The 25,907-nt window shown below is 43.3% G+C and overlaps 1 protein-coding gene, 1 long non-coding RNA gene and 1 other non-coding gene across 5 annotated transcripts; 1 reads left to right on the forward strand and 2 right to left on the reverse strand.

Moving 5' to 3' along the window:
• The first annotated feature begins 8,077 nt into the window (after positions 1-8,077).
• LOC135303560 (uncharacterized) lies at positions 8,078-14,886 on the forward strand. The gene is made up of 2 exons (XR_010365027.1): positions 8,078-8,249; positions 8,425-14,886. It is a non-coding gene; the product is annotated as an uncharacterized LOC135303560 (long non-coding RNA).
• Positions 14,452-25,591, reverse strand: EIF4G2 (eukaryotic translation initiation factor 4 gamma 2). Of its 3 annotated transcripts, none has more exons than XM_064425514.1 (22): positions 25,328-25,591; positions 23,755-23,865; positions 23,558-23,623; positions 23,026-23,151; positions 22,619-22,721; positions 21,802-21,933; positions 21,642-21,708; positions 21,407-21,558; positions 20,872-20,982; positions 20,246-20,329; positions 20,060-20,158; positions 19,736-19,877; positions 19,487-19,647; positions 18,946-19,059; positions 18,043-18,168; positions 17,698-17,802; positions 17,398-17,613; positions 16,877-17,135; positions 16,458-16,662; positions 15,821-16,032; positions 15,590-15,711; positions 14,452-15,277 (listed from the first exon to the last, which is right to left on the reverse strand). In XM_064425514.1, the coding sequence occupies exons 8-22, from the start codon at positions 21,488-21,490 to the stop codon at positions 15,212-15,214; spliced, it is 2,106 nt and encodes a 701-aa protein (XP_064281584.1). In that variant the 5' UTR covers positions 21,491-21,558; positions 21,642-21,708; positions 21,802-21,933; positions 22,619-22,721; positions 23,026-23,151; positions 23,558-23,623; positions 23,755-23,865; positions 25,328-25,591; the 3' UTR covers positions 14,452-15,211. The 3 variants fall into 3 exon arrangements, with proteins under 3 accessions (XP_064281584.1, XP_064281585.1, XP_064281586.1); XM_064425515.1 differs by having other exon boundaries at positions 23,755-23,819; positions 25,328-25,577; XM_064425516.1 differs by lacking the exon at positions 18,946-19,059.
• On the reverse strand, positions 18,733-18,905 carry LOC135304058 (small nucleolar RNA SNORD97). Its single transcript, XR_010365494.1, has one exon. It is a non-coding gene; the product is annotated as a small nucleolar RNA SNORD97 (small nucleolar RNA).
• Positions 25,592-25,907: the final 316 nt, after the last annotated feature.

Genomic DNA, 25,907 nt, shown 5'->3' on the forward strand with positions numbered 1-25,907 from the left:
GCTCAGTTTGTTATCAAGTTTCTGTCTGTGTTCTTACCTAAAACTTAGCATCAGAGTAGAAGAACAACGCTCATGTTTGCTGGGTCAGAGCAAAGCTGAATCATGACCCAGAACCACAGGGAAGCAGTGGAGAGCTGAGGTGGGAATGCTTGATGTTGTGGAAAGTGTGAGGAAATTGGTGCAACTAAGGGAAGCTGATACATGCAAGGTGAAACAAATGGAGCACAAACAGCAATGGCAGGTGTGAGAGTACCCAGCTCTTAACAGTAGGAAGGAAAAAGATGTACAGCACTTCCTATGGGATCTTAGAAACTTTTCTCTACCTCAAATACACCTCTGCTGTCATAGCTTTACCATGTTACTGATTCTGTTTGCCTTGTGAAAAGTCTGCAGATTCTGTTTGAAGCTGTATGTACAGAAAATACATTTTGTGTTGGCTAAAGGTAGCTCTAGATGAAGAAGTGCCGTGTGGGTCTTCAGACCTAACATCCAGCTGGAGAGGAATGCTCTCTGGAAGTGTAAAATAACAGGGATTTTTGAGGCATCCTTTGTGAGAGGTATTTTTTGTGCTCTCCACAGAAAGGAGTTGTGTTAGGAGAGGTTATGACTTAATACAGCTTGAACTGTGTGATGTACAAGAGGCCAATCAACAGGGACAGAAAGGGGACAAGGGATGCTTTTGCTTTGATATTCCTCTGCTTTTATGTAGCAAAAGAGGAATCAAAAAGCCACCAAAAACCAGAAGTCATTTTCCTTTTTCTTCCCTTTGAGGAGGAAAGTTAATGGGAGAACTAAGGTTATATTAAAAAGTCATGTGTTGCTGTAATTTGAGAGAAAGCTGTGTTTTAGCTTAATTCATATTTTCTAATGCTTGTTTTTTGAAAGTGCTGTAGTGGAATAACATTGCTGTAATTCTCTCTTGGCAGCATTCCTTGCCTTCTGAAGTAGGTGGTTGGCTTGCAACTATTAAATTCCTTTATTTTTAGCAGTAATCTATTCCTGGATGAAATACAGCAAGTTACAAGTGTAACACTGCCTTGCCTGAGAAGTGCTTTATTCCTGGTTTGTGTTTTGCAGCCACAGTTGTGTGATGTGGATTGCACCCATTCAATCAGAGTTCCATGGCTGCAGGAAGTGTTTCCTGGTGAGCCCTGTTGTAATTCAGCATTTTGCTGTCCTCACGTGTGAGCAGCACATAAGCTCCAGAATACAAGAGGAAAGAGGCATGTAGAATTTGCTCTCATTCCTGATATTTGTAGATTTGGCCTTTCACAGAACATTTCATGTGTAACTTGAAAAAAAAAAAAGTTGCTGGGTTGGGTATTTTGTTTTTGGGGGGTTTTTGGAGTGGGGGGGAAGAGGAGAGTTGGTTGGGGTGTGTGTTTGTAAGTTCTTGGGTTTTTTGATCCACTTACTCAATTTTCTCTTTCAGAAGCTTTTGCAGTTCAGTACTTGGTGGGGAGGAGTGGCTGTCACTGCTGACTGACAAAGCATCTATGTGTAAATCAATCATTCTCTTTGTAAATGTCCACTTCTGCTCATTTAACTCAGAAAGCCACAGTACTCTATCCACACAGAAACAAGGAATATATCTGGGAATGTGCTGCCAAGGAAGGGTTTGGACGAGGCAAGGCCTATGGTAGGGGTACAACAGCCAAAATTATATCAGTTCTTTCTATAAGGAAGTGCCACTTCCTGGGAATAAGTTGCTTTCCACATTAAATATTTCACTGCTTGCAGCAAAGTTTTAAACTTACATTACTGTTGACATCTTCTGTTGAGACTTGCAGGCTTTCTGGAACAAGTTTGCTCTCTACTTTTTTCCTCTTTACTTTGTTTTGCAGTTTTTTTAGACTCCCTTGTTAAGTATTGGTAGTTACCTTGCAGTCAATGAATCTGGAGCTCAGAAATTACCTGGAAAAATTCTTACTGGAACAGCAGTCAGCAGGGACAAATTCAGTATTAATGTGAGTAACAAAACAGATTGGCAAAATGGATGTGAGAAAAGGTGTGTAACTGAATACTCATTATTCTCATAGCTACTAGTACTCACGCCTAATAATAGTATTTTGTTATTTGTCTGAACATTAATTGCTCTGCAAAAGAAGATTTGAATTGGAGAGAGAATGTAAGAGAATATCAGATATGGGAATACTTAGGAGAGAAATTCAAAGTCAGTATACTGAAAATGAGTATTATTTTGGTCCTGCTTAAGCTTCATGCTTTTATACTAGAAATACTTGGAACTTCAGGATTGTCTTGGCTGCACTATAGAAGGTACAGTTCATGTGTAGTCATGCAGCTTGTAATGTCTTTTTTACCTGTGGTTAGTAACTATTGGAGAGATTAAGAATACTCATCATAGCTATGTTGTTCTTTAAGTGCCTCTGGGTTGTTTTCTTCCTCTTTTTAATTCTTCCTTTGCCCTGAGGCAAAAACTTTTTTCACTGAACCTTCCAGAGCTTGGGGCTGGTGAAGTATTTGGGGCTGGCAAACTTAATGGAGTTTACCTCCATTTGAAATGATAAATGCTAAGGAGCCCCTATTGCTGCTTTTAAATATGTGTTATCCTTATTTTATGCACGTCCCTTTGTCTCATCTTTGGAGATGCCCCCAGCATTGTTGTGCTATTGCCTGAACTCCAGCAGTGCTGTTTGGCTCAACACATACAAGAATTTCATACCTTCCCACCCAGCCTTTGTTGATTAAAATACAAATGCCCAGTTTTAGCTGAAGAAAACAGGGGGGTTTAGCACCTGAGAGCGAGTTGGTGGTAGTGACTTGCAGGGTGTTTTCTTTTGCCTTGGAAGGCTCCCAAACAATGCTCTGACTCTTTGAATGTTTTTGAACCCTTCAGAGTTCTTAGCACATGAATCTCCTCTCTTGCCTCTCTCATATGCAAATCCCATATGCTAATTGCAACAGCTAAAGCATTCCTGGACACACTGAGGAATACCTAAAACAATCTTGGACATTTTGAGGAGTATTGTGGACCCACCCACGCTGGTTCTTAGGGCCTCCTGTCAAAGGTGCAGTTGAGTTGGTTGCACAATCTATCTTCAATGACAGATAGGTCTCAGCCAGAATGTTCCAGACTCTATCTGCTAATTCAGAAGTGACTTTCTGATTTGGGGCACACAGGGCACACAGAGAGCTCATGTTTGCTGGCTGCTCATTCTATAGGACAGGTTGTCATTTGAGAAGAATCTCATGCAGTGCTATATTCCTTCTGTCTGGTTCCACAACTCTAGTAGAGAAAACTGCTTTTGGAGTCTTCTCACCTTTGCACCTGAAGGTTCTGTCTGTACAGACACTGCTGAACCACAGACTCCTTTAAGCAGAGCTAATACTGATAAATACTAATGAATACCAGTCTTGCTCTGGGCTGGTGACAGTAAACTACCAATTCTGAAGATGCCTCAGAGAAGATGAAACAGCTCTTCATCCATCTCTACTCTTTAAAGACAGATAACTGCTTTGTTCCAGCTTTCAACAGAGTTTGAACTGCTCTAAACTGTCTGTATCTGTTATGCTGTGCTAAATTATTCCAGTGTGTGTTCTGTTCTCATGGGAACCTATCTAGCCAAAAGGTAACATTCTTTTTTCTTTTGGGAAGCTGTCCCAGACCTGCTGGAGAGGAACAATTATTGTCAGCAGCTATTTACTAATACTAAAAAGGAAAGAGGGATTAGGTCTCATTTGAGTTTGCAGAATAAAGCACATTCATGCACAAATTCGAGGTGGTGATTTTAGTCAGAGTATTCATACAAACAGTTCCATATTCATGCAGCTGTTTTGTTTTATGGTCACTGGATCAGGGAACTGGCATAGACTACAGGAGATTGAACCTGTAACTCTTGGGGTGTTCCTCATTTCCTTCTGCAGTCTGGGCTGCTCAAGGTTTGTCCAGGCAGTAGCCAAGGTATGGCTAGGAGGTAATTAGGAGTTGCCATATAAACAGAATGGTATTACTAGAAGGGGCAAGGATGGAAAGAAAATTAATGATGTGTCAGATCAGTGCTTAGATAGATATTATTTATAGTCTTGATCCTTAATTACTTGGGTCTCTGTATTTCTATTTTGGATCTTCTGTGTTAGTTTTTTGCTCTGCTCTCACTTGTCTGTAATTAGTGCCCCAAGAGACACTTGCTTTGCCATGAGTGTTTCAATTTCTGTTGCCTTTAAACAGTGCAGGGAAAGGATATTTTATTCAGTGCAAGAACTATTGATCTATCCAACTGTAAAACCAGAGAGTGGAAGTTCTAACAGTAAAATCAAGTGAAGTACACGTTAAAACCAGGAAAAATGTAACATAAAAGACACAAGGATCTAAAGGGACTTGTCCAGGCTGTACTGTGATCCTAGAATGCCCAAGATTCACCTCAGCTGGCAGCAGTGCTAGCTCTACAAAAGGGAGAGGTTGGTGGTATCTATAATATTTGCATAGAAATGATTCTTAGTGAAAAAGAATTGCAAATTTTAGATTATTCTCCATCCTGGCCTAAATTGCCCCAAAACAGCAGCAGTTCCCTTCAGCTGTACTTTTGCAGAATGTCCTGTTGCTGTATCCTAGCTCAAGTGATGTTGTATTTCTTAGGGCTTTCATACATTTTTGTCTTTGATGTTGTTTTTAAGAAATGTGTAAGAAAACATGGTGGGCAGGGGGTGGGTGAAGATGTAGAATCCAGACTGTACATCAAGAACACATTTCGTGTAGCAGTGACATAAGGCTGCTTTGGGGAAGGATGATTCCTTACAGAGCTGTACTGAATTTTTGTCTGATCTGCAAGGTTTTTGGAGCATAAATTGTACCTTGATTTAAAAAATGACAAACATTGTTGCTTGATTAGTAATAGAACCACAGCCTCTTTCTCCTTCTTCGTAAGATGAAGTCCAGTGAGAAAGATCTGTCTTTGGTTTTGAATTATTTAATTTAAATAAAGAAAACTATAAACACATAATTTTGCTATTAGAAGGGTTGAAGTGCTGACCAAGAGTGTGACTTGAAAACAAATTATGGCCAGAATTGTCTTACAGAATTAAACCTTTATTGCCTAAAAGCTGACCATCCTTGTTGATCCCCACTTTGAAAAGCTGGGGTTTGGCCAGGCATGACTTGATTCAATTCCTGTCTGAATTAGACTGCTGTGAAGCTGCTTTGCTTTCACAGAGTACTTTTTGTAGGCAATTAATCAATATCTCCTGGAGAGCTTCAGCAGAGGCTGTGGTTGTAGTTGCTCAATCACTGAGGTTGCCAAATAATCACATGCATTTGTTTTGTTTGGGAAAACTTCATGTGATGATTTGTTTAAAAAAAACAAACCCAAAACTACCACAGACCAATCATTGGGGGTGGCAGTGGGGCGTGCATGTGGGATGCACAACCAAAAAGCCATGAAAAACCTCTCAAAGTCCACATATTATGTGGATTATCTGGAAAAACTTCACTAGAGAAACCTGCAGGCTCACAGATGTCCCAGGCAGAGAATCAGAGCTGCTTTAGGTCCAGTCCAGTGCTTGTATCTCCCTAGAGTTCTGGTCCTGCCCCAATATTTAGCATTCTTCCTCCTGCCTTGCACCTGGGTTTAGTTTAATGCCCAGGTGTGATAGTCTTTGCTGTGAGCTCCCTGGTCAGCTTTCTCAACTATTAACTGCCACAAATGCTACAATTGCTTCTATTAATAGTTAAGAGGATACATTTCTGTGATGTCTTTTTAAGAATTAGTAAACCTGACATGACTAAAATGAGCCAGTGGTATAACTCTGGGGTACAGGAGAAAAGCTACAGCAGGGCTGGTTATTCCAAAGCCAAGAATTTCTTTTCCTGAAGCAGAAATCCTTCTGATTTGCATCTCTCTGATGGAGATGGCCCTTTGGATCAACACATGGAATATACTTCCTGGTGGATGCTCTAAGTGGTTCATGGGACCAGAAGACAAAGTCAACCTAAAAATCAGCAGTGTGAGCAGAACTCAGCTGAGGGTGTGGGCAGAGAAGGGCAGTGGAAGCCGTGTCCTGGCTGTGCTTCTTCCCTTCCCTGTCAACTGCTGTGCTGCTTTAGACCCTGGTAACAAATGTGCTAAATCCACACCCAGTCTTGGGAATAATGTTCAGGAATTTGTTATTTGGTGATGTTTTTAATTTTCGTTTTTTAACAAAAGCAGCTGTAACATTAATCTCGCAACTAAAATGTTGCTCTGTAATTTCAGATTGACCTGTGAAGTTGAGAGATGTAGAAGGGAATGTTCTTGTCACTTCAGTTAAAGGAAATTACAGTCATGATTAGTGTCAAGTGGAAAAGGATTATCTTGAAAGCAAGCTGGAGCTGCACAGAATAATGGAGAGTTATCTTGGAGAACACTCATGTAGAACATGAAAAGAATAAGCTAAAAATCCAGCTGAGAGAATCAGGGGAGAACAAATCTAAAGCAGAATTAAAGCAAAGCAAGCTTCTTGAATAAAAGGTATTGCTATATTAATAAATCTAGGGAGTTTTGTCAGATTGCAGGGCTTCTTTACCTGCTGGGTGCTTCTCAGGAGTTCCTTTTGATTAATGACAGTTGTCCCTGAGCAGCAGAGCATCAAGTTCTATTCAGTATTGCCACCTTGTTTGATCCTGATCCATGTTTTACCTGCTGCTTTCTCTAAGCCTCACCTGCAAGAACAATGAGAACTAACACTCCTCAGGGTTTTAGGATTTTTTGTTTTGTTTTATTGTCTTTGGTTGAGTTTTTTTGTTTGGCTGTTTGTTGTTTTAAATGTTCAGCCTTTGTGGATGCAGAGAAAAGCCTGGATGTCTGAAGGGAAGTGCCCCGGGGGTACAAAACTGGATAAGCAAGGAAAAACAAGCCAGAATTTACTATGTGTCAAGATTTCTAATTCAAATATTCTGGATTTAGGTTTTGGTGGACTCATCTCACATCCTTGAATGTGAGGAGGAAAATGAGGAGGGAGATAGCACAGGGTAATGTGAGGAGAGGCACGTGTGCATTTATTTTCCTTTGTGGTGCTTCTAAATTCCATAATTGTCTCCCCTGGGCTCAGAGAGAGCTGTCTCAGCAATTCAGAGCTGCAGCAGCTGAAGAGGCTGTAGGGAAATGGGGCTGACACCCTTCAACAGGGCAAAGAAGAGAAGGGGAAGGAATGTGGGTTAGAGGTGCAGAAATCCAGTATTTTAGAGAAACTCCTGAAGTCTCCAGAAGCAGAAAATCGAGAAGGAAAAAACAAAAAGACACAATAATTCTGTAAATAATTATTACCAATTTGATAAAATGAGCATTTAAAAGGCAGTATCAAAAAATAATAAAATTCAGAGACCTTGAGAAACATTATGGCCAAGATTTATTTATTTTGCTGGATTTGTTTTTTCCCATAGAGCTGTATGTATATCCTGCACCTGATCCTACAGGTTATATATCTAAATTTGCAATTCTAATTAAATGGGTTGCTCTAAGGGCTGCGTAGAGAAAATTACTATGTTGATTCCCAAATTGCATCAATCCCATACTGTCATTAGAAAAAAAAAAGAAAAAAAGGGCTGGATCAATCACATTCTTAAATTTTCCTCTAGCAACAATGGCACATTTTATTGCAGTGTTGTAGGGCCAGGTAATTTAAGTGAATTTTATTTATCTTCAGACATCTAAAAATTAGCAGTCTAGACACCTTGTAGAGAGACATCCATGGCCTGGCATCCCCAGGGGGCAAATCATCCCATCCCAGGGTAATTGAGTAAGGTAGGAGGAATGAGTCACTCTGAGGAACCTGTTCCTGTCTGCTGCCCCAGGAGCGTGTGGATGTCTAGACAGCCAGCATTTAGTTAAGTAAGAGGAATCCCACCCAGCAGGAGCTCAGATGTTTCCTTTGTTATTCACTTGAATTAGTTTCCAATTTAGATGTAATCTTCCCCTCTCTTTCCTCCCTAGACCAATCCAGTAGGATCAAGTTTACATGAACCTTTATCACACTGAGGAACTGACAGAGAGATTTCCAGAACAAGCATAAATACAGCTGGCATCCATCTGTCAGCTCCCTGCTTAGTTGTGCTTTTATGAGTTTTGGGTTTGTTTTTTTTTTTGTTACATTTAGGAGGTTTTCTGCCCAAATTGTGCTTTATGTCTGCCATTTCAGCAAATGCCAACAGCAAGCTTTTTTCAGATTGTCAGGCAAACTAAGGATTACTTCTCGTGGAGCTGTGAAAGCACCTGGCAAACTGCATCTGGGAATTGGGAGCTCCTGGAGGTGCTGGGGTGAGTACACAGAGACTGCGCAGTGTTTGTGGTGTTGCAGTGCAGGGAGACTCTTCCTCTGTGGTGCACAGGCTGGGATCCAGAGCTCTCAGCCTGAGCCAGGCAGGAAGCCCATTCCCATCTTTCCAGGCTCTAATGTCTAATTTAGCTGTTGGTTCTGTGTCTTACTGTACAGGTAACAGGTGTAGTACCAGGATTCAACTCAATCTATAGTGTCTTTTTATGGTCCTTATTCAAGGATGAAACCCAAAGCTCATGTGGTGTCAGAAGTAACAGGATTACCTGGATTTATATTGTTCAATCCAAGGAGCAGCCTGTTCCTGAAGCTAGAGGGGAAGGAACAGTTTGAGTGAATGACATTTCCCCTTACAAATTAAATTGTGTAGTGTCTTTGAGGAGATTATGTAAAATATTAAATGATTCCTGAACTGAATTGCACTTCAGTCTTTCATGAAGATTATTATGGAATTTGCACTGGCAAGAATTCCACCAGGATAGAATAGCACATTCTGTATTTATAACTGATGTGTTTTATCAGAGCCATTCCAGCCCCTGGACTGCCAGAGTCAGTGCACTCCCACTGCCAGGTCTCACCTGTGGCAGGTATGTGCTGGGGTTTTACTGCACTGTGGTCCCTACCTGCATGGTAAATCTACTGAGATATTTATCTAATTGAATTTATGAAGGGCCTTTCATCACAGCTAAATACTTCATGGTCTTGCCAATTAAATTACATCAATCCTATAGATGGGAAACTGTGGGAAATTGGAGGTCACCATGGAAACCTTCACTGGAGCAGGAAATGAAGCTGCTGTGCTGATGAAGTGAGTAATCAGTTATGTACAGCCTAAAAGCAGTGCAGTGCACCTACCCTGCCTCTCATGGCTGTGTCGTGCTGGGCCTCTTCCCCACAGCCTGGCTGGGGCTCTCTTGACTTTAAAAATGTTCTTTGTGTGGAACTGAGTGAGCCCTGCCTTTCTGAGCTCTGCTCATGGGGCTGTTTAAGGTTAACATGGCAGCTGAAGCCAAGGCCAATTCCTGTTTTGTTGTCAATATTGGGAAGAGGGATTAGGGCTAATGCTTCTACTGTTACTCAGAAATATTAACAACCTAAGCTTAAAATAATCAAGTAACTGAATGGCATTTCTCCAAGAGGAATAAAAGGAATAAAGATAAATGGGGATATACATAATATGTATGAGTGTATATCAGTACAAACAAAAAAACTCAAGGCTTTAATTCTTCCCCTGCTTTATGCCCCTGGGCAGGAACACAGAGCTGACCTGCTGCATGTGCCTGGAGCCTTGTTTGTTGCTCTGCTGTGGAGGCAGCTGTCTCTGAAATCTCAAAGAACATGCAGTCATTTCTTAAAGGGTTAAACAAAATCCCTAAAGAAAGGCACATCAAGCCTTCACCTGTCTTTCAGTTTTAACTCTATGTACTTCCACTTCTCAAATTTCACTTTGTCCTTCCAAAAAGAGACTCATCCATTTTCTGAGAGAACAAACTCTATAAACTCCTCCCCACTATCAAACCAGTTAAAGATCCCTTTTCTTTTCACAAAGTGGTTTTACACAGCTTCTTAGATAATAAAATTCTGGGAATGCTTCACACCTCAGATCCTTCAAGCACTTCTACTGCTAACATAAACAAAAACTAAATGCAAGATTGACGTTGTTCTAAACTGCAAAATATTTGAAGATAAAAATCCCCTCAGCTGGCTGCTTTCCTCAATCCAGCCATGTATCCATGCCAAGTGTAACTGTTGCCATGGCTGCTTCGTCAACTCATTAAAAATAACAGTGCACTCCTCTCCAACACCCCTCCCTTAAAGGAAAGGGATGTGGGCTCCCTAAATCAAACCCAGACAAGCCTGTGTGCCTTTACAGCACCACTTAAAAGGCACATTATTCAAGGATCTCCTGCCTGAAGAGTCTTAGTCCCTGACCATCAGAGGGAAAGGCCTGAACCTGTTTGAGAGAGTTCTTGGTCTTTCAGAAGTGAAGCTTATTCGGAAATGCCAGGATAGGGGTGGATCCAGGGAGATACTGTTACCAGCTTGTATCTTGCTGAATAACAAATACAGCTACTTCTGAAGGACTGACAAACTTTTTTGGGGTATGTCTTGTGTGTAGAACCACCCTGGCATAAAAAAACCTCAAAGCTATGTTGATACAGTCTCCTTTAAAGTACTGTTACACCCTGATGCCTGCAACTGTAGCTGTGAGCTCTTCCCTTTCCTGTCACAGAGCACGGCTCCCAGCCCAGCTGCTGTTTCTGTTTTGCTTTCCCAGATGCAATGTGTGGAGATGCAATTGTCCCGTGCTCGAGCTGTGCCTACAGGATCCTGCCCCCTGAACTGAGCTCTCCTGCTGGGCAAGAGCACTTGCTGTGTGCTCTGGTTCTCTGGCCAACAGCATTGGAGATAAAAGAGGAGCAGTGATCAATTTACAGGAGATTTATGTGAGGTAAGGGAAAAAGCCTCACCTTTGTGTGACACTTTGACCCATTCTGCCACTAGACTCACACTCTTGTCCCTTCTCATATCTATTCAAGTTATTTGATGTAGGAGATGCACCATGGCTATTTATCAGCTTCCAAATATGGATCTCCTCCCAGATTTAGGGGAATCCTTGTGACATCAGTGGTGCCCAAGTCCCTGCACACCCCCCACACCAGGACAAGGCTGGAGCTGAGCAGCATTTGAAGCAAACACTGCAGGAACCACAGTTGATAAATGGGAGTTTCTCAGGTACCTGTGAGCACAAGCCCATCACCCTTCATGCTGCTGTACCAGCTCCCTGGGAATTCACTTTTGAGAATAAGCATGAATTAGCAAGCGACTCTTTTAATCAGTCTCTGCAGCTGCTTGCCTGGGTTGCAACATAAGCCATGATAATTCATGGTTCAGATGTGTTCTAAATTTGTACAGTTCAGGAGTGCAATGAAATGATCAAATTGTTTGGATTTACACACTGCTCTGGGGAAAAAGGGGAAAAGCACTCCAAGTCCAAACAGCATTCAGAGGGAAGCTTCCATCCCTGCTAAAAGAGCAGGCCAGATAAGCCACTCTTAAAAAATGTTGTTCTGGACCCAGCTTCTACTTTCTCCCACACATCATAAGGCTTCTTCCTGCACTGTTCCCCAAGAAACAGAACTGCATAGAAGTCATGAAGGTGTTTTGACTTTTAGGACCTGATGAGGTGATTTGGAACACCCCTCCCAGAGGGAGGGGCTGAAGCTGGGGTTGTTGAGCCTGTGAAAGGTTCTTCTACAAGAGAGCTGGAGAGGGACTTCTGACAAGGGCAGGTATTGACAGGATGAGGGGGAATGGCTTCAGAGTTCAGGTGAGATAAAAGGAAGGCATTCTTTACTATGAAGGGGGTGGACACTGAACAAGCTGTCCAAAAACCTGTGGCTACCCCATCCCTGTAACTGTTTAAGGCCAGGCTTAAAAAAACTTTGAGCAAGCTGGTCTCTTTGGGAGGTGTCCCTGCACATCACAGTGGAGCTGGAACTAGATGATTTTCCAGGATTCAATGATTAGAACACATTCCTGGAATTCTCAGATTTCATACCTAAACACCACTGCAGCTTGGACAGATGGTGACCTACTGCTATGATCAGTGACAAGGCAGCAGCTGTCCAGCTGTGACACTCTCTAGGAGCAGGTGAGAATTCACCATGACAGGTCCTTCCCAAAATCCGACCCACACCTGACAGGGTGAGGGTTCCTGAATAGGAACTGCAACCTAATTCAGAATTTCAGAGAATTAACTGAGTTGCTATTAACTGGTAGGAAATATGTGTGATATGCAGTTTCTCCCAATGCTCCTGGCAGTATAACTATACCCAACCCTTAACAAAAATATTAATAAAAGCCATCATGATTTATCAGTTACAGTGGTTTAATTTTGACTGTGACTTTACTATGTAGAATTAAGCACTCTGTTTACATTTTAAGTACAACGCCACTCATAGTCAACAGGAACACAGAAGTGAAACCAACCAACAGCCATCCCTGTTCCAGATTAGCCACAAGTTTTGCACTTGAGCACTTAAAAACTTCAGCAGCAGTAAAGATCATGAAGATGCTACCACCTCTCCTCATCTATGGAGAGACCACTTTGATGTGCACACTGCAGAAAGCACCATTTTTACATCAGTTTGAAGAACCCACAACTGTTCACACTGCATGAGGATTTTCCAAGTCATGTGATGGTAATTCCACCTTTTTGTGGCGTTTTCTACTGTTTATGTTCTATTCTGCATTTTTAGTTGTTCTTTCTGTAGTTTTCTCTACCAGAGTTCCTAACTCAGTGGTCAGTTAGAAAGAAACCAAGCAGCAAAGCCTCCATGCACAGGTACATAGGGCTGTAGTAAGGACATGTCAGACTGGGCAAGAACACAAGGCTTGTATTAGTTACTGTGTTAAGGAGCCCACAGCTGCCAGCTCAGCCTTCTCCAAAGTGTGGCAGAAAAGCTCAGCTGCAGATTTGGGATCTGTTCCCACGTTTTTACTTTTTTTTGCACATCCTGCTACCTTCTCAACTCTTATATCACTTGAGTTGGAAACCACTCTTTCCTGCCTTGTGCTTCCTCCCCATCTTCCCTCTGCAGTGCACAGGAGCAAAGTGCATCACATGCTTCACACACAGATTACCATCTCCACAGGAAGTATTATAGCACCATACACCACTAAACCAACCAGCAGTAACAACCAAGTTCAATGAGAAACAGACAAACTTGGAAAAACACAACACTGTTAGTGAAACAATGGTAAATTTCACTTCACAGCACCCTGTTACACTTAAAAATGCAATTTTGGAACGGAAGTTTGAACTAATTAGGACTAAATGAACCCTGTAGCTGTACTTGTATTTGTCCATCCTGTTAAATGAGTACTGAACTGCAGAACCTTAGTGCCTGTAGCACACATGCACCCGAGCCTGAACATGCAGTGAGGAGGGAAGTCTGCACCACTCCAGTTCTAGCAGTGACCAAGTCACTCCACAGAGAGGGGAGAGTCTCGAGTTTCAGAGGAACATAGCATTAAGTGTTCTGGGAAGGCCCATGTCAGTGCTCACCACTGTCCCCCAGGAGGTGCAGCTCTCTCACACACAAAGCCAGCTCTCAACCTCGAGCCACTGAGCTGCACTTGAAGCATTCCTATCTTAACTGGACCCCACCCACAGCAGTATCCCCTGCTCTCCCTTAACTGCTGAATACACCCCATTTCTGACATGAGGGATGCTGCCATGGAACTCTGACAGCAATTCAAGTTCAATAGCCTTGCTGTCACTTGGCTTGTAGAGCAGTCCCTGGCTTTGCTGGGCTCCACGCAGCACAGAAGCTCCCAAGGCAGTAGCAGAACTCCCTGACAGCACAGCTCACACTCAGGAGAGCAGAGCTGTGAATGGAGCTAGGGAGCCCTTCAAAGCAAACCATGACATGCTTTTCCAGCTGTAGTGTTACAAGGTGCTCCACTGCCAATTCCAACTCCCCTTTCCTCAGAGCAAACCTAGTTATCAGCTCTAGTCCTTTTCTTGGGCTCCACTTCTTCACCTCCTGTGATGCTTAACAGCTTACAGGCTACAGCACTCACACCCCTGGCAAACAAAGCTGCAGTCCAGGAGCCACTATGCTTTTGCCACTGCAAATACATCACTTTTCAACAGGTTAAGTCTGGAGTATCAATAAGGACAAAAAAAAAAAACTCACTGGGGACAAGGTTCTAGGAAGTAAGGTGTTTTGAGTATTTAATAGATGACATTTCAAGCCTGTACAATGCAACATCATTCAACTCTTTTGTAGGGATTTTTTTTTTGCCAATTTAATTTGAGAAACAGGCAGCTAACAGACAGTGCCACGTGATTCAGAAACATGCATGTGGCCTGGGGGGAAGCTCAAAGCATTAACCAAGTCAAAAGCACATACTCACTGATAAAGCATACATTGGACCACAAGGCAAACCCCTACCATTTCTTCAACAGAATCCCATCATTCTCCTCCTGTCACAACACAACTGTAGTGTCTCATCTTGTCTGTGACCTTATTTAGAATTCATTTGCATATCCAGACAAGGAGTGTGAAAGTAATTTTAGGATGGTTGCAACCTAAGGCAACTCCCACTGATGGTTCCTTTCTTAAGTGAACAAGTCATCAGCCAAAGCTTTTCTACTGGGAGACATTCAGAAACAAGTCAAGTATCACAATGTTTATTATTGATAGATACAAGTATATAAAATCAGGGCATGAACATGTCTTGATAAATTAATAGACTTAATTTCAGTACTGTAAGAGGGACCAATTCAAATTTCTCACCATGTCATGTTTCACACCCACAAAAACCTCTTCCAAAAGGGCATTAAACCATCTCTTCAGCCTATCAGTTTTTGTGCAAGTAAACTGTTCCTTTTAAAAAGACTTGTGCACTTGCCCAGGCTCAAGGATATTAAAACCTAGCACATAAAGCCCATTACTAGAGGTAGAAATACAGGCAAATATACTATTACGGCAACAACCATCGATTACAGTTAAGGATTCTCTGTAACAACCAAATGGATAATCAAATATTGCAACAACTCAAGTATTACACTGAGCAAAGTGCATTTCTACAGTATTCAGTGTTGCTATTCAGTTTCTAACTTAAAAACAGCCTATGATAACTGGCAGCAAAGAAGACCCTTGCAACAGACTGCTTCTGCTCGAGAACTTATGATGTAATTATTGCATGCTGCTAATACACTGTTATCTAAACATTGAAGATACTCTAAAATATTTTTATTGTAGACTATTAAGACATACTACAAAAACCTTTTGCAGAGAATATCCTACTGACATACTTCTGCTTTAAATATTGTGAAACATTACAGAGGAATGAATTTTCGCAGTGGTTAGGTCAAATGCAGTTACATCATAGCAACAGTATGTTTGCACAATTTAAGGCTTTGGCTGGTTCTTTAGTCAGCTTCTTCTTCAGATTCTTCTTCTTCAGCAGTTTCCAGCCAGGTTAACCACTGGTTTACCTGCAGTTACACAAAACTGGTTTAAGGGAGCGGGAATTGTTTCCCCATTAGGTACATCCACACAACATTCATCTTCCCCCCAACTCATTTTAAAAAAACCTTTCATTTCAGCCTCATTTGCACTACACACAGGCCTCCAAGAAAATAGGAGAGATTTAAGTCATCTTGCTTTTAACTCCTTCCTACAGGAGTGAAATATGCCATGAAGTTTCTAGATATTTACAAGTTTCAGACACTTCAAAAGTTCTCAAACACTCCAGTGCAGCAGAAATAACAAAAAACAAGTCTCTATTCTAATGTTAGCAGACTTACCTGGAATAAAGCTTTGCCTTTCCCTGGAAACTCTTGAGTAATGTCTTCTTTCCATGCCAAGAAGGCTTCTTCTTCAATGATCTCCATGTCATAGAAATGAACAAAGAAGCGCAGTAACATGCCTATGAAAATCAGTTTAAACTTGGTTAGCTTTATAACCTTCTCAACCACTTGCTGAATTTTAAGAAATGTAGGGACAAGCCAATTCAGGTGAGACCTCAATGCACTTACCTTTTGGAAAATTATTGTTGTAGCAGTGCACCTGGAGTGCATATAAAGCACTCACTTGCAGATCAACATGGTCATGGAGGAACTTCTGCATCACCGGCTTGAAGGAAAGAAGCAGCTGTTTTTCCTGCTCGAGCTGCTCTTTAGATGGAGCAGATGAAGAATCCGATTCGTCGCTGGGTGGGTTTACTTCACTAGAAATATACTGCAAGAAACTGGACAGAAGAAAAGCCAAACTAAGTTCTGTAAAGTAAGAGAAAAGCACTTGACTATCAAGTTAAGACAGCTGTCACTGCAACTATCATCCTGCTTTCACTTGCAGTAAGGAGCAAGCACAGGGATTTGTACTGTGGTTGATGGCACGCCAGCAAAATCCTTCTTCTGCCTTTGTTACAGCTCTACATTTTAGAAAGACACATGGATCTAGACTTCCTCCCAAAGAAAACGCTTCACACACTGATGCAAGCCTGCAGACTTGCTTTTCTCAAGTACAATGGGATTTTACTAGAGACTGTTCACTCGGAACAATCAATCAGTCTCCCCATGCACTGCATCTTGGATTTCTGCAGAGCTACATTTGAGCGCCACACTGGTAGCTTAACCAAACAAGTACCTAAAATATATCCAAAGAGCATCCTACCTGGTCATCAATATATTCACAAATCCCTTATCTACATGAAGCTTGGGTGAAATGTTATCTTTAATCCACTTATAGATGGCTTGAGGGGATGGATCCGATTTTATTTGCTTTAGCAGTTCCTTCTCCAGTTTCAGAAGCGGGAACAAGAAGCTAAGCCCCTTCCCTTCCAAGATCTCCAGCATGCGGTCCTTGTTCTGGTCAATTTCTGACAAGGAAACAAAGACACGTGTTAAGTGCTTCTCAAGAGCTCTAAGTAATGGTTCATGCTCCAGCCACCCCTTAAAAAAGATCATTCCTAACAATACTGACAGCTAATTCCACCAAGAGAACCCTGCATGTTATTTTACTCTGGCATAAACTAAACAACATCTCGCTTGCTCTAGGATCAGGTAACAGAAGAACTCTGTGGCAAATCTTACCTGGTAACATTTTCTGCATATTCACTTTGCTTTGTTGGAACAATTCTGTTAGCCATTCACGGTCTTGTAACTTAGCTAACTGCTGAAGACAGAGCAGGAAGAGAGGGAAATGGGTGCCACTTTCCAGTGGTTGAGCCAGTTCGGAAATGCTCACCAGGTCCGAAATAATGGCACGGGCTGCAAACTGTGCTAAGTAGGATTTCACCAATGGGATGTCCACCTCCAGTTTGGGGCACTGGTCCAATACATTCAGGAATGCCTAAGAAACAGTAAACGCACAAGATTAAATTCCTAAGTAATTCTGCTCCTGTGCAACATCATACTTTGCAAAGAGGATCCCAGGTTCCAACTGCTGAAATACTGCATGTCTTCCTTTCACTTGTGCCCCTCACAGGTTCATGTACTATTTTTACCTCCTCAGATTAGCAGGACTAAAAAAATATTTGCATGCTGCCTTTACAGCAGCTAAACACCATGAAGAGCCAAGAAACAAGAACTGCAAGATTATCAGACCACAATACCTGCATGAAGTTGTCACTGGTGGCTATTCCCTCCTGCTTGAGCAAGCTGATCAAAGTACTTGCTTTCTCTTTGTCCTCATCTGATCTATCTAGGGATTGAAGGATTACTTTGCTCAGCATCTCAGGAATGAAGTGTTTTGGAGCTCTCATTTCTCTTACAGTATTGACAGCATCATTAGCATTTCCATTGTTCAGATATTCAGTCACAACAGCCTCCTGGAGAGGAAAGAAGCACAGGTAAGCATCCTTTTTGAAGGTCACATCCAAAGCTGTAACACTCACTACTGCACACCAACTTACAGTTTGTTTAAGTAGCTCTTCCTTAGAAGGAGGTGGTTTCTTGGTGGTCTTTGCAGGCTTCTCTTGTATAAGTGGTGGATTTGTTTTAAGACCAAGTTGAGGCGGCTGAAAGAGACCAGAATTTGTTTCTTTGTAGCACATCTACTTTTGCTTTTATAAAGTTTTACAATAGAAAACATAAAAAGAGCAGATGGAACTCAAATTAGTTTGGTTTCAAACATTCTTTTCCCAAGTCCTGCTCTGTGCAATCAAAGACATCTTTCTCCCTTCACACATTTGAAATTAAGTTTTTCAAGCACAAACAAGAAAGTATAGCCAACAACATACAGGAATTTTTATATTTACCTGTCCCAAAGGCGGTGTCTGAGTGCGTGGTGGTTGAGCACTGGGAGGAATCATCGTTATCTGGGGCTGAAGCTTTGGCACTTGGTTTTTATTCATCAGGAAAGACTGAGCAGGTCTCAGGCTAATCTGTAAACAGTAAAGTCAAAGAAAAACTCAAACTGTTTCAAATATTCTGACCAACAATACACAGCCATGGACTCACTCCAACTGATCTCACTGAAGCATGACTCCATTTCTACAATACTGATACTCAAATACAAATTAAGCCACATGTGTTCTGAAACTCCCCCCAAAATCAAGTCACTGGCATTTAGTTCAACTAGTATAAAAACCTGGAAATGCTCCTTTTAGATGCAGTATGTTAGAGACCCAAGAAGATAATCAGCATGCCTGCTGATGTATTTTACAGCCAAAATGAAACTACCAAATTGCTCAGAAATCGGGATACAAGTCTGGTTAACACTCAAAATCACAATGCAGTTTACTCTGCATTTGAAATTTTGCCTATTAGCCAGTTCTAAACAAAAGAAAACAAAAAAAAAATTAACCTGGTCCAGCACTTCAGGGTTTCTAAAGTTCAGGATTTTCTGAAGTTTTAATGAAAAGTTTTGTTATCAATAGGATGCATGGGAACTGATGTCAGAGTAGTGTTCTTGGAAGTGTGTGGGAAGGAAAGGACACCCCAAAAAATTGCCCTCATATCTCAGTCTTGCTCATAGGACGCTGGATACCCTAAGGAAAGTGAGGGGGGGGGGGTAAAAGGTGAAAGAGGAAGGGACAAAGAAGGAGGAGAATGAGGAGGAGGAGAAAGAGTTCCAGCATTAGTCCTCATAATAACGCGTCTTGCTATAATCATTGGGCAATATTAGCATAGGCTGTAAATAATGTAGGCATGTCATGTACCTCATCTGCATTAAGCTGTCCTTTCTTAGAAAACCGAGGTGGCATATCCTTCGACTGTCCTTGTTGCTGGGATAAGAGTCCCTGATTCTGGGTATGGTAGAGTTGGCTTTGCCCCTATTTCAGAAAGGGAGATATAGAGAAAGAAGTGCAGATGATGGAGTGGCGTACATCATTTGGTAAGTAGTACCAGAGGGACCAGAGGAACAAAGATCCTATTCGCCAGGAAGGGAGAAAGAAGGAGCAGGGGTGGTGGGAGTAGCATCTATCCCTAAAAACAGGGCCATCTTTTAAGGAAACACACCGTTCTGACCCACCAAAGCCACATGCACCTTTTCTTGCAGTTAAAAAAAAAAAAAGTGTACTTCTTGCATCTTTTGCGCTATTTAAAAAGTGGTTTAGAATTTTTGTATCAGCTGAGCATCAGTTATCAGAATCAAATCTGAATAGGTCTTTCAACATAAGCAGACTTTAATCCATAACATACGCATCTCAGGAAGTGCTTCTAAACAAGCTGAAGTCACCATGCAAACAGCTTCCTTACCTGACTTTTCAGAAAAGATTTGCCTAGGTCTCCAAACTGGGATTGAGCAGAAGGCATGAGGTGACCCCCATGGCCATTGAAGAGTTGGTTTGAACGATGGCGTCCCATGGTGGGTGAGAATCTATCCTGAATAACCCCTGGACCAGTACCAATTCCGCTACCTGGACCAAGGAGACAAATGACAGTTTTAGTTCTTATTCAGCACAGCAGAGCCACAGCCACGCCACAACCCCTGCAGTGTCAGCCTACCTGGCATTTGTCCAAACATATCAGCAAGCCCTCCGAGTGGGTCCCTGTCAAGTTTCATCCTGGGTGGCATGAAGGGTCCCTCCAGAAAGAAGTCGCTTCGCATCCCTTGAGACATAGGAGCAGGAATAAAAACTCCCAGATCCTTTAAAACAGGAATTACAATTCTGGTCAGTTTCAAGTAGCAGTTCCAAGAAAGCCAAGTTTTTAGCCCCCAACTACAGAAGTCCATCGGGTTTTAACCCTTAAGCCAACTGTGACACTGTGTGAGAACTACTCCAAGTGCACAGCACCAATGCAGGCTCCGGACCTACAGGCAACACTCACTTTTACTGCATCTTGACGGATTTGATTGATAGTCTTTGGTCCATTGTCAAGAAAAGCTTTGCGAGGAACCCAGTTGTGTTCTCTCAACTCCACAGTATCCTTGGAACAGAACAGGATATTAGAAAAGAATTCAAGACCATTTTCAAGAAAAAAAGCAGCAGGGAGCCAGCCATTTAATCATCATACCTGCAGCAGGAAACGAATCCTTGCTGGCAATTCCTTACTTGACATCAAGGAGCGCATACGGGCAAAGTACTGATCCATTAAGGACTAGGGAACAAAAGTGACAAGTTAGGAGAACTCTATCAGTGCCTTGAGTGTTTCCACTCAAGACATTCAAGACAAAATAATGCAACAAGCTGCCCTTTCCTGCCATCTCTAGCTCCTTGATGACAGAGTTTAAAGACCTAATGTATCAAGACACCTGAATCAGATACGCAACACAGCCAAAATTCTGGTCATTTTAAGCTTACATTCCAAACTCCTATCTCTCCAATCACCTAGCTGTGCTAAGAATAGTTCCTCAGCACATTTTTTCAAGCAATGTTTAGAAAAACAATAGTCTCACTTATGTGATTTCCTGATGACCCTAACTACATCCTGGTGAGATGTTTAAAACTGTTTCAAAGATTGGCTTTTTCTATCAAGAGAATTGGTCTAGAAGCCATAGTTGGCACTCTTATCTGAAAAAAAAAAAAACCCCAAAACCTCTGTTTTGTACTTATGAATACTAAATACAGACTGTTCAGGCAATCACAAGTCTTAGCCACATAATTTAATTAGGTTAATGACTGCACTAGCTAGGCACATACCTTGGCTTTCGCATGATCTAATCTAGGTCCCACTGTCCTCATTATCTGACAGAGGCACTCCAAATCCTCCCCCATATCTTTGAGTTGAACTCTCTTCTTCTTTTCCAAAAGCTGAAAAATTAAAGGTGAAATTTAGGATTTAAAAGTTTTGTAAATGACAACTTGTAGTAAGTAACAAACTTTGTACACTGACACATACAAAAACATTTGCTTTGTTCTGAAGGCAAATGGACTTAATTTTAACAACTGCCAATTCTTAAGTGTGTGTACTTTGAAGCACCTACGGCACACGTATGTCTGGGCATAACTAGATTCTCCCTTGGAGACAATTCCTATGGCTTTGAACAAAGCTGATTTTACTTCTAAATAATGCCAAAAGGTAACAGTAGGGGATGGGTAATCATCAGGACACATTTTTGTGTCATTTTATGCTCCTGCTCCTAGACTCTCAAAGCAGTATCAATATTTGCATGGGTTTTTGTTTTGTTTTTAAGTTCTATTTAGCTCCTAGCTTCCTCCCAATATGAATACTCACTGTTTTGATGCACTTATGAAGGATAGATTCATGAATAAGATCAAGCTTGCCAAGTTCTCCAATGAATTTGATGTTCCCCAGCATCTTGATCTTGGCAATGGCTCTCTGTTCCTCCTCCTCAGGGAGGAGGGGACCATCATGCTTATCATAGACTGGAAAACAAAGAAGCCTGTTTTACATGGCTGTGGGAAAAGATGACAAATAGATTCTGTATTAAAGTGGTTTTAAAACTTACTATCAACATTTCTGGTTCGGTTTTCAAATTCATCTTGAAGTTTAGATATTAGGAGGCGTCTGAATGTCTACAAAAAGAGAACAAAGAAAACAATTAAGCTGATCAGGGAGGCTACAAATGCATGCAAAATTTACCATTCCAGATTGAGAGATGCACTCACTGTGCTTTGCTTCTGTCCTGGATGACTCTCTGCTGATGGGCCATCAAAGTTGGGTGCATCTTCTGCCAGTCGCAGACATAGTTGAGCGTACAGCGAGCTATACTTGGGCTCTTCAAGGGCTTTGTCTACGATCTAGAGAGAGCCAGGTTGAGTGAGGCAGCAAGCAGCAGGAGGGTGCAAATGTTATTAGCAAAGTGAGTTACAAAACACAGAATGGATTATTGCCACTCTCATCTAGAACATCCTGTTTTCTGCTTAATCAAACACGAAGTGCAGTCCAACACCATCTCAATGCTGAAGCAAAGGACAAAAGCCATTGCTTGCTACTGAAAAGGCTCTGTAATCCTTGGCCACTAAAACTCAAGTTTATTTTACCAACACCTACGTTAGTATCACCCATCTGATCTCGTTTAAAGAAAGGGATGTAACAGTTGCATCAGTGTCCCCAGAGGTCACCAGTGGTAGCCTTTCCAAAACCAAGAGGCTTGCTCCTCAGAAAAAAGAGGAAGAAGGGGAGGCCAAGCAAGTAAGATGGCTAACTCACACCTCAGATTATTTTAAAAAATAATAACCGAACCCCAAAATCACATTTAGTCATTATGGAGACTTCTAAATTAGAAACTCAAACCATAAGATCTACTTCCTCCCCAGATGATCCTTTTTTAACAGAAAGCACAGGTGGGACATGGTGTTTGATAATCGAAATACACAAAAGCATTTTTCATGCTACTTCTGTATCCCATCAAAAGCAACAACCCCACTCCATGCTTTTCAGCATGCAAGAAAGCTGTAGTTAAAAGAAATGCAACCAACTTACCAGCAGTATGACCCCTTTTAGGATGAGCTTAGATTCTACACCCACATTGAGGAGCTCAAGGCATAGCTTGTCAAACTTTTCAGGAGTAAGCTTATTTAGTATGCTAAAGAAGAACAAAAACCAAAATCAGAATACACAGATACTGTAAGCATGCTAACAGACACTTTAGACTCAGCTTACTTTTTATTTTTGACATCTACCAAAAATTGAAAAGTGTAATTTTCCATTCAACTGGTTTTTTGAGATCTTCAGACTGTGAAGTACCATTGAAAACACTAATCTGCTTGCAAGAATTACTTTCAGCATTTAAACTCGAGGCCCACATCTTCCCTTCCTCCAGACCTTTACTTAGGTACACACTGCTAATGGAAGCAGTAAGGCAAGAAGTAACTTTGTGAGGAACTTACCCTCTTACTTTCCTGAAGATTGCATCATGTCGTTCTTTGTCGTTTGCGGAGTCGTCATCTCGTCTAGTGCTTCGTGAAGGAATCCATTTCTGAGCGTTTTGCCCTGGGGTTTTCCCCAGGAACTCGCTGCAAAATTTTGAAGAATGCGGTTATTAAAACAGAGACAAGAGATTTAAGGAACTGCACTTTTAACCTTTCAGTGATGCCTTACTCAAACCAATTCCATTACTTGCTTTGTTAAGAGCACACAATTACCCCTACCAATGCTGCAACATCTGCTGCACAGGGAAGTACTCAACAACAACAATGCCTGGCACCCAAAACTGCTCTCCACACTTTTAAAGTTAAACTCTTTAACAACCCCATGCACTGCCTATCAACCATGAGGCACAGACTGGAAAACATTTAAAGGTCTTTAACTCAGTACATACTTCTGGCACAATTTTAAAATTAGCCTATTTTCAGTTCTATATTCACTATCAAGCATGCTCTGACTTTAAAATCATGGAAATCCAAGAGCAATGTGACATACCTGTTGCTGGCAGTCTTGGGATAGTGCTGAGGTGCACCCCTACCACCTCCTCCGCCTGAAGAAGCACTGTTAAAAACAACCATGGAATCCTGGGTAAGTCCAAACATCTCCGTTATGGTATAAACACTACACTAATTTAAGATGCCCTCCAAGGAGATTTTCCATTGCTAACTACTCATCAAACAAACAAAGGGTACCTGAAACGAGAAGCACCCCCTTCTGCAATCGCACTCTCCACTTTGGCGGCTTGACAACGAAGAATCTTCAAAAGAATAAAATTAAATTGACGGGGTAGGGAAAAACAAAACCTAGAAAGACAAACCAAGCATTCATATTATACTTGTTTACTATCAGCCATAGCATCTAATTTTAAAAAGTACAAATGTTTGTTCGACAACGAGAACCCTCCAACACTGAACTTTACAAAAATTAAGAAAACTTTCATTCGTGCAACACTTGGGACAGTCACAGAAATGCCGATTTCATCATTCTAGCCATGTTTTGCAGCGGGGTGAGGGCAAAGAGAGAAGGTATCATGGACTGAGCAAAACCCTCAAGTCCATCCAAAAGCCAAGAGTACCGGCAGGAAAGAACGCAAGTACTTTAAACAGCACATTGAGTCTTTCACTGACGTGATTCAAAAACTATGATTTATAATGGCACGACAAAGCAAATTCTGTAGTGAAAAGCATCAGACAACAAAACAAACGCACGCTTGAAGCAGTAAAAGGCGTGTGTTCTGCGTCCAAATGGCACCAAACATTGAAAAAAAAGATATCGTCCACCCACCACCTCAGCTTTCAGCCTGCATTAAGAACCCCACTGCATCGCTCACGCAGCGGAGCGGCGAGCACGGGGCCAGAAACGCCGGGGGCAGGGCGGGAAGGCCGGGAGTGTCCCGGATGCGCTCGGAGCCCTCCCGGAGCCGAGCGCGGCCGCCGCGGGCACGCGGAGCGGGGACAACATGGCGGCGGCGGCGGCGAACAAAAGGCTCGGCCGCGGAGGGCGCCCCCCGCCGGCGCCGCGCGGCACCGGCACCGCCGCCCCGCCCGGCGGGCGCCGCCCGCTGCCCGCGCCCGCCCGGCTCTTTGTTCTCCGCCAGGGCGCCGGGCGGGCCCCGCTCCCCCGCACCACGGCGGCCGCCCCGGGAGACACCGAGGGGGAAGCAGGCGGCATCGCCCGAGCCCCCAGACAGGAAACATGGGCGAGGCGCTTCGGCAGCCCGCTCTCCGCTCGCGTGAAAAAAAAAGCCAATGAACAATAGTAAAAAAAAAAAAAAAAAAAAAAAATCTGAAAATCCTCTCGTCACCTTCCGCCCAGCAATGTGGGTCCTCAGACCGCAGCCCGCTGTGTGCCGCGGCTTCTCCCTCCAAGGGAAACTGGGGGGGGCAGCGCGGGCGCCCGCAGACCGCGGCCAGAGCACCATCCTACAGCCGAGCCCACTAAAGGCATGGCCCGTACGGACGGGCACTGCCCGATCTCGTCTCCCTCCCTCTAACCCGAACCGCTGCCGCTCAGCCTCCCCTCCCCGCCCAGCGGGGGCTGCCGAACTCCTCCACCCCTCCGCTCAGCGGCGGCAGGGCTCGCAAAGCCGGCAGCGGCAGCGACCGCCGGCCCGGGCCGCCATTTTGTAGGGGAGAAACAGACAAGCAACTGACAAGAAAATGGCGGCCACTCCGAGCAGCCGCCATTTTAGGCTGCAGCTGCAGCAGCACCCGCTCACTCCCGGACCCAGATCCGCGCTTCTCCCGCCACTCCCGCATTTCTCACCTTCCCTAAGGCCTTGTCAGCTTCCCCGGGTCCCGGCGGCTACCAAGGGCAGGGGAAAAGGCAAGAGAAGGGGGGGGAGGGGAAGGGAGCCGGGGACCGGGGCTGGGGAGGGGAAGGGGGGAGCGCGCGGGACAGGGCGAGTCTCCGAGTCACCACAGCAGCAGCAGCACCGACCCGACGCCTCCCCCCGCCACCTCCATAGAGCGCCGACCGCCGCCGCCGCGTCTCGGGCGCTCCCCGGCAGCCCCACTAACTTTATCACCCTTCACGCAACCTACCCCACCTCCCGCCGCCACCCGCCAATCGCCGCCGACCGCTCCACCCGTCCTGCCAATCACAGCCGAGGAAGGGGGCGGTACCAGGCCCGGGGTGGGCGGTGGAGGGAGGCGGTTTGGTTGCGCCGCGCCGCCGCCGCAGTGCAGCACCGGTATTCACGAACGCTGCTACGCCAGGGGCTGTCGGCGACACCGCGCAGGGCATCGGGGGCTGCGCAAGTAGCGTAGCTGCTGCATGGCGGCCGCACGGCCGCCGCGTCCCCGCGCCGTTTACTGCCGAGCTGTAGCCCTCACAGAGCTCCAGT

Source organism: Passer domesticus, chromosome 6, assembly GCF_036417665.1.
Source record: "Passer domesticus isolate bPasDom1 chromosome 6, bPasDom1.hap1, whole genome shotgun sequence".
Taxonomy (NCBI): Eukaryota; Metazoa; Chordata; class Aves; order Passeriformes; family Passeridae; genus Passer; species Passer domesticus.

Bases quoted from the DNA above. Each gene is read 5' to 3' on its own strand.
- EIF4G2 (XM_064425514.1), bottom strand. From the start codon at position 21,490: ATGCTGGGGAACATCAAATTCATTGGAGAACTTGGCAAGCTTGATCTT. The intron at 19,878-20,059 runs GTGAGTGTTGCC...CCTGTTTTAAAG, and splicing joins TCCGTCAAGATGCAGTAAAA to GATCTGGGAGTTTTTATTCC. The intron at 19,648-19,735 runs GTAGGCTGACAC...TCCTTGGTCCAG, and splicing joins TATGTTTGGACAAATGCCAG to GTAGCGGAATTGGTACTGGT.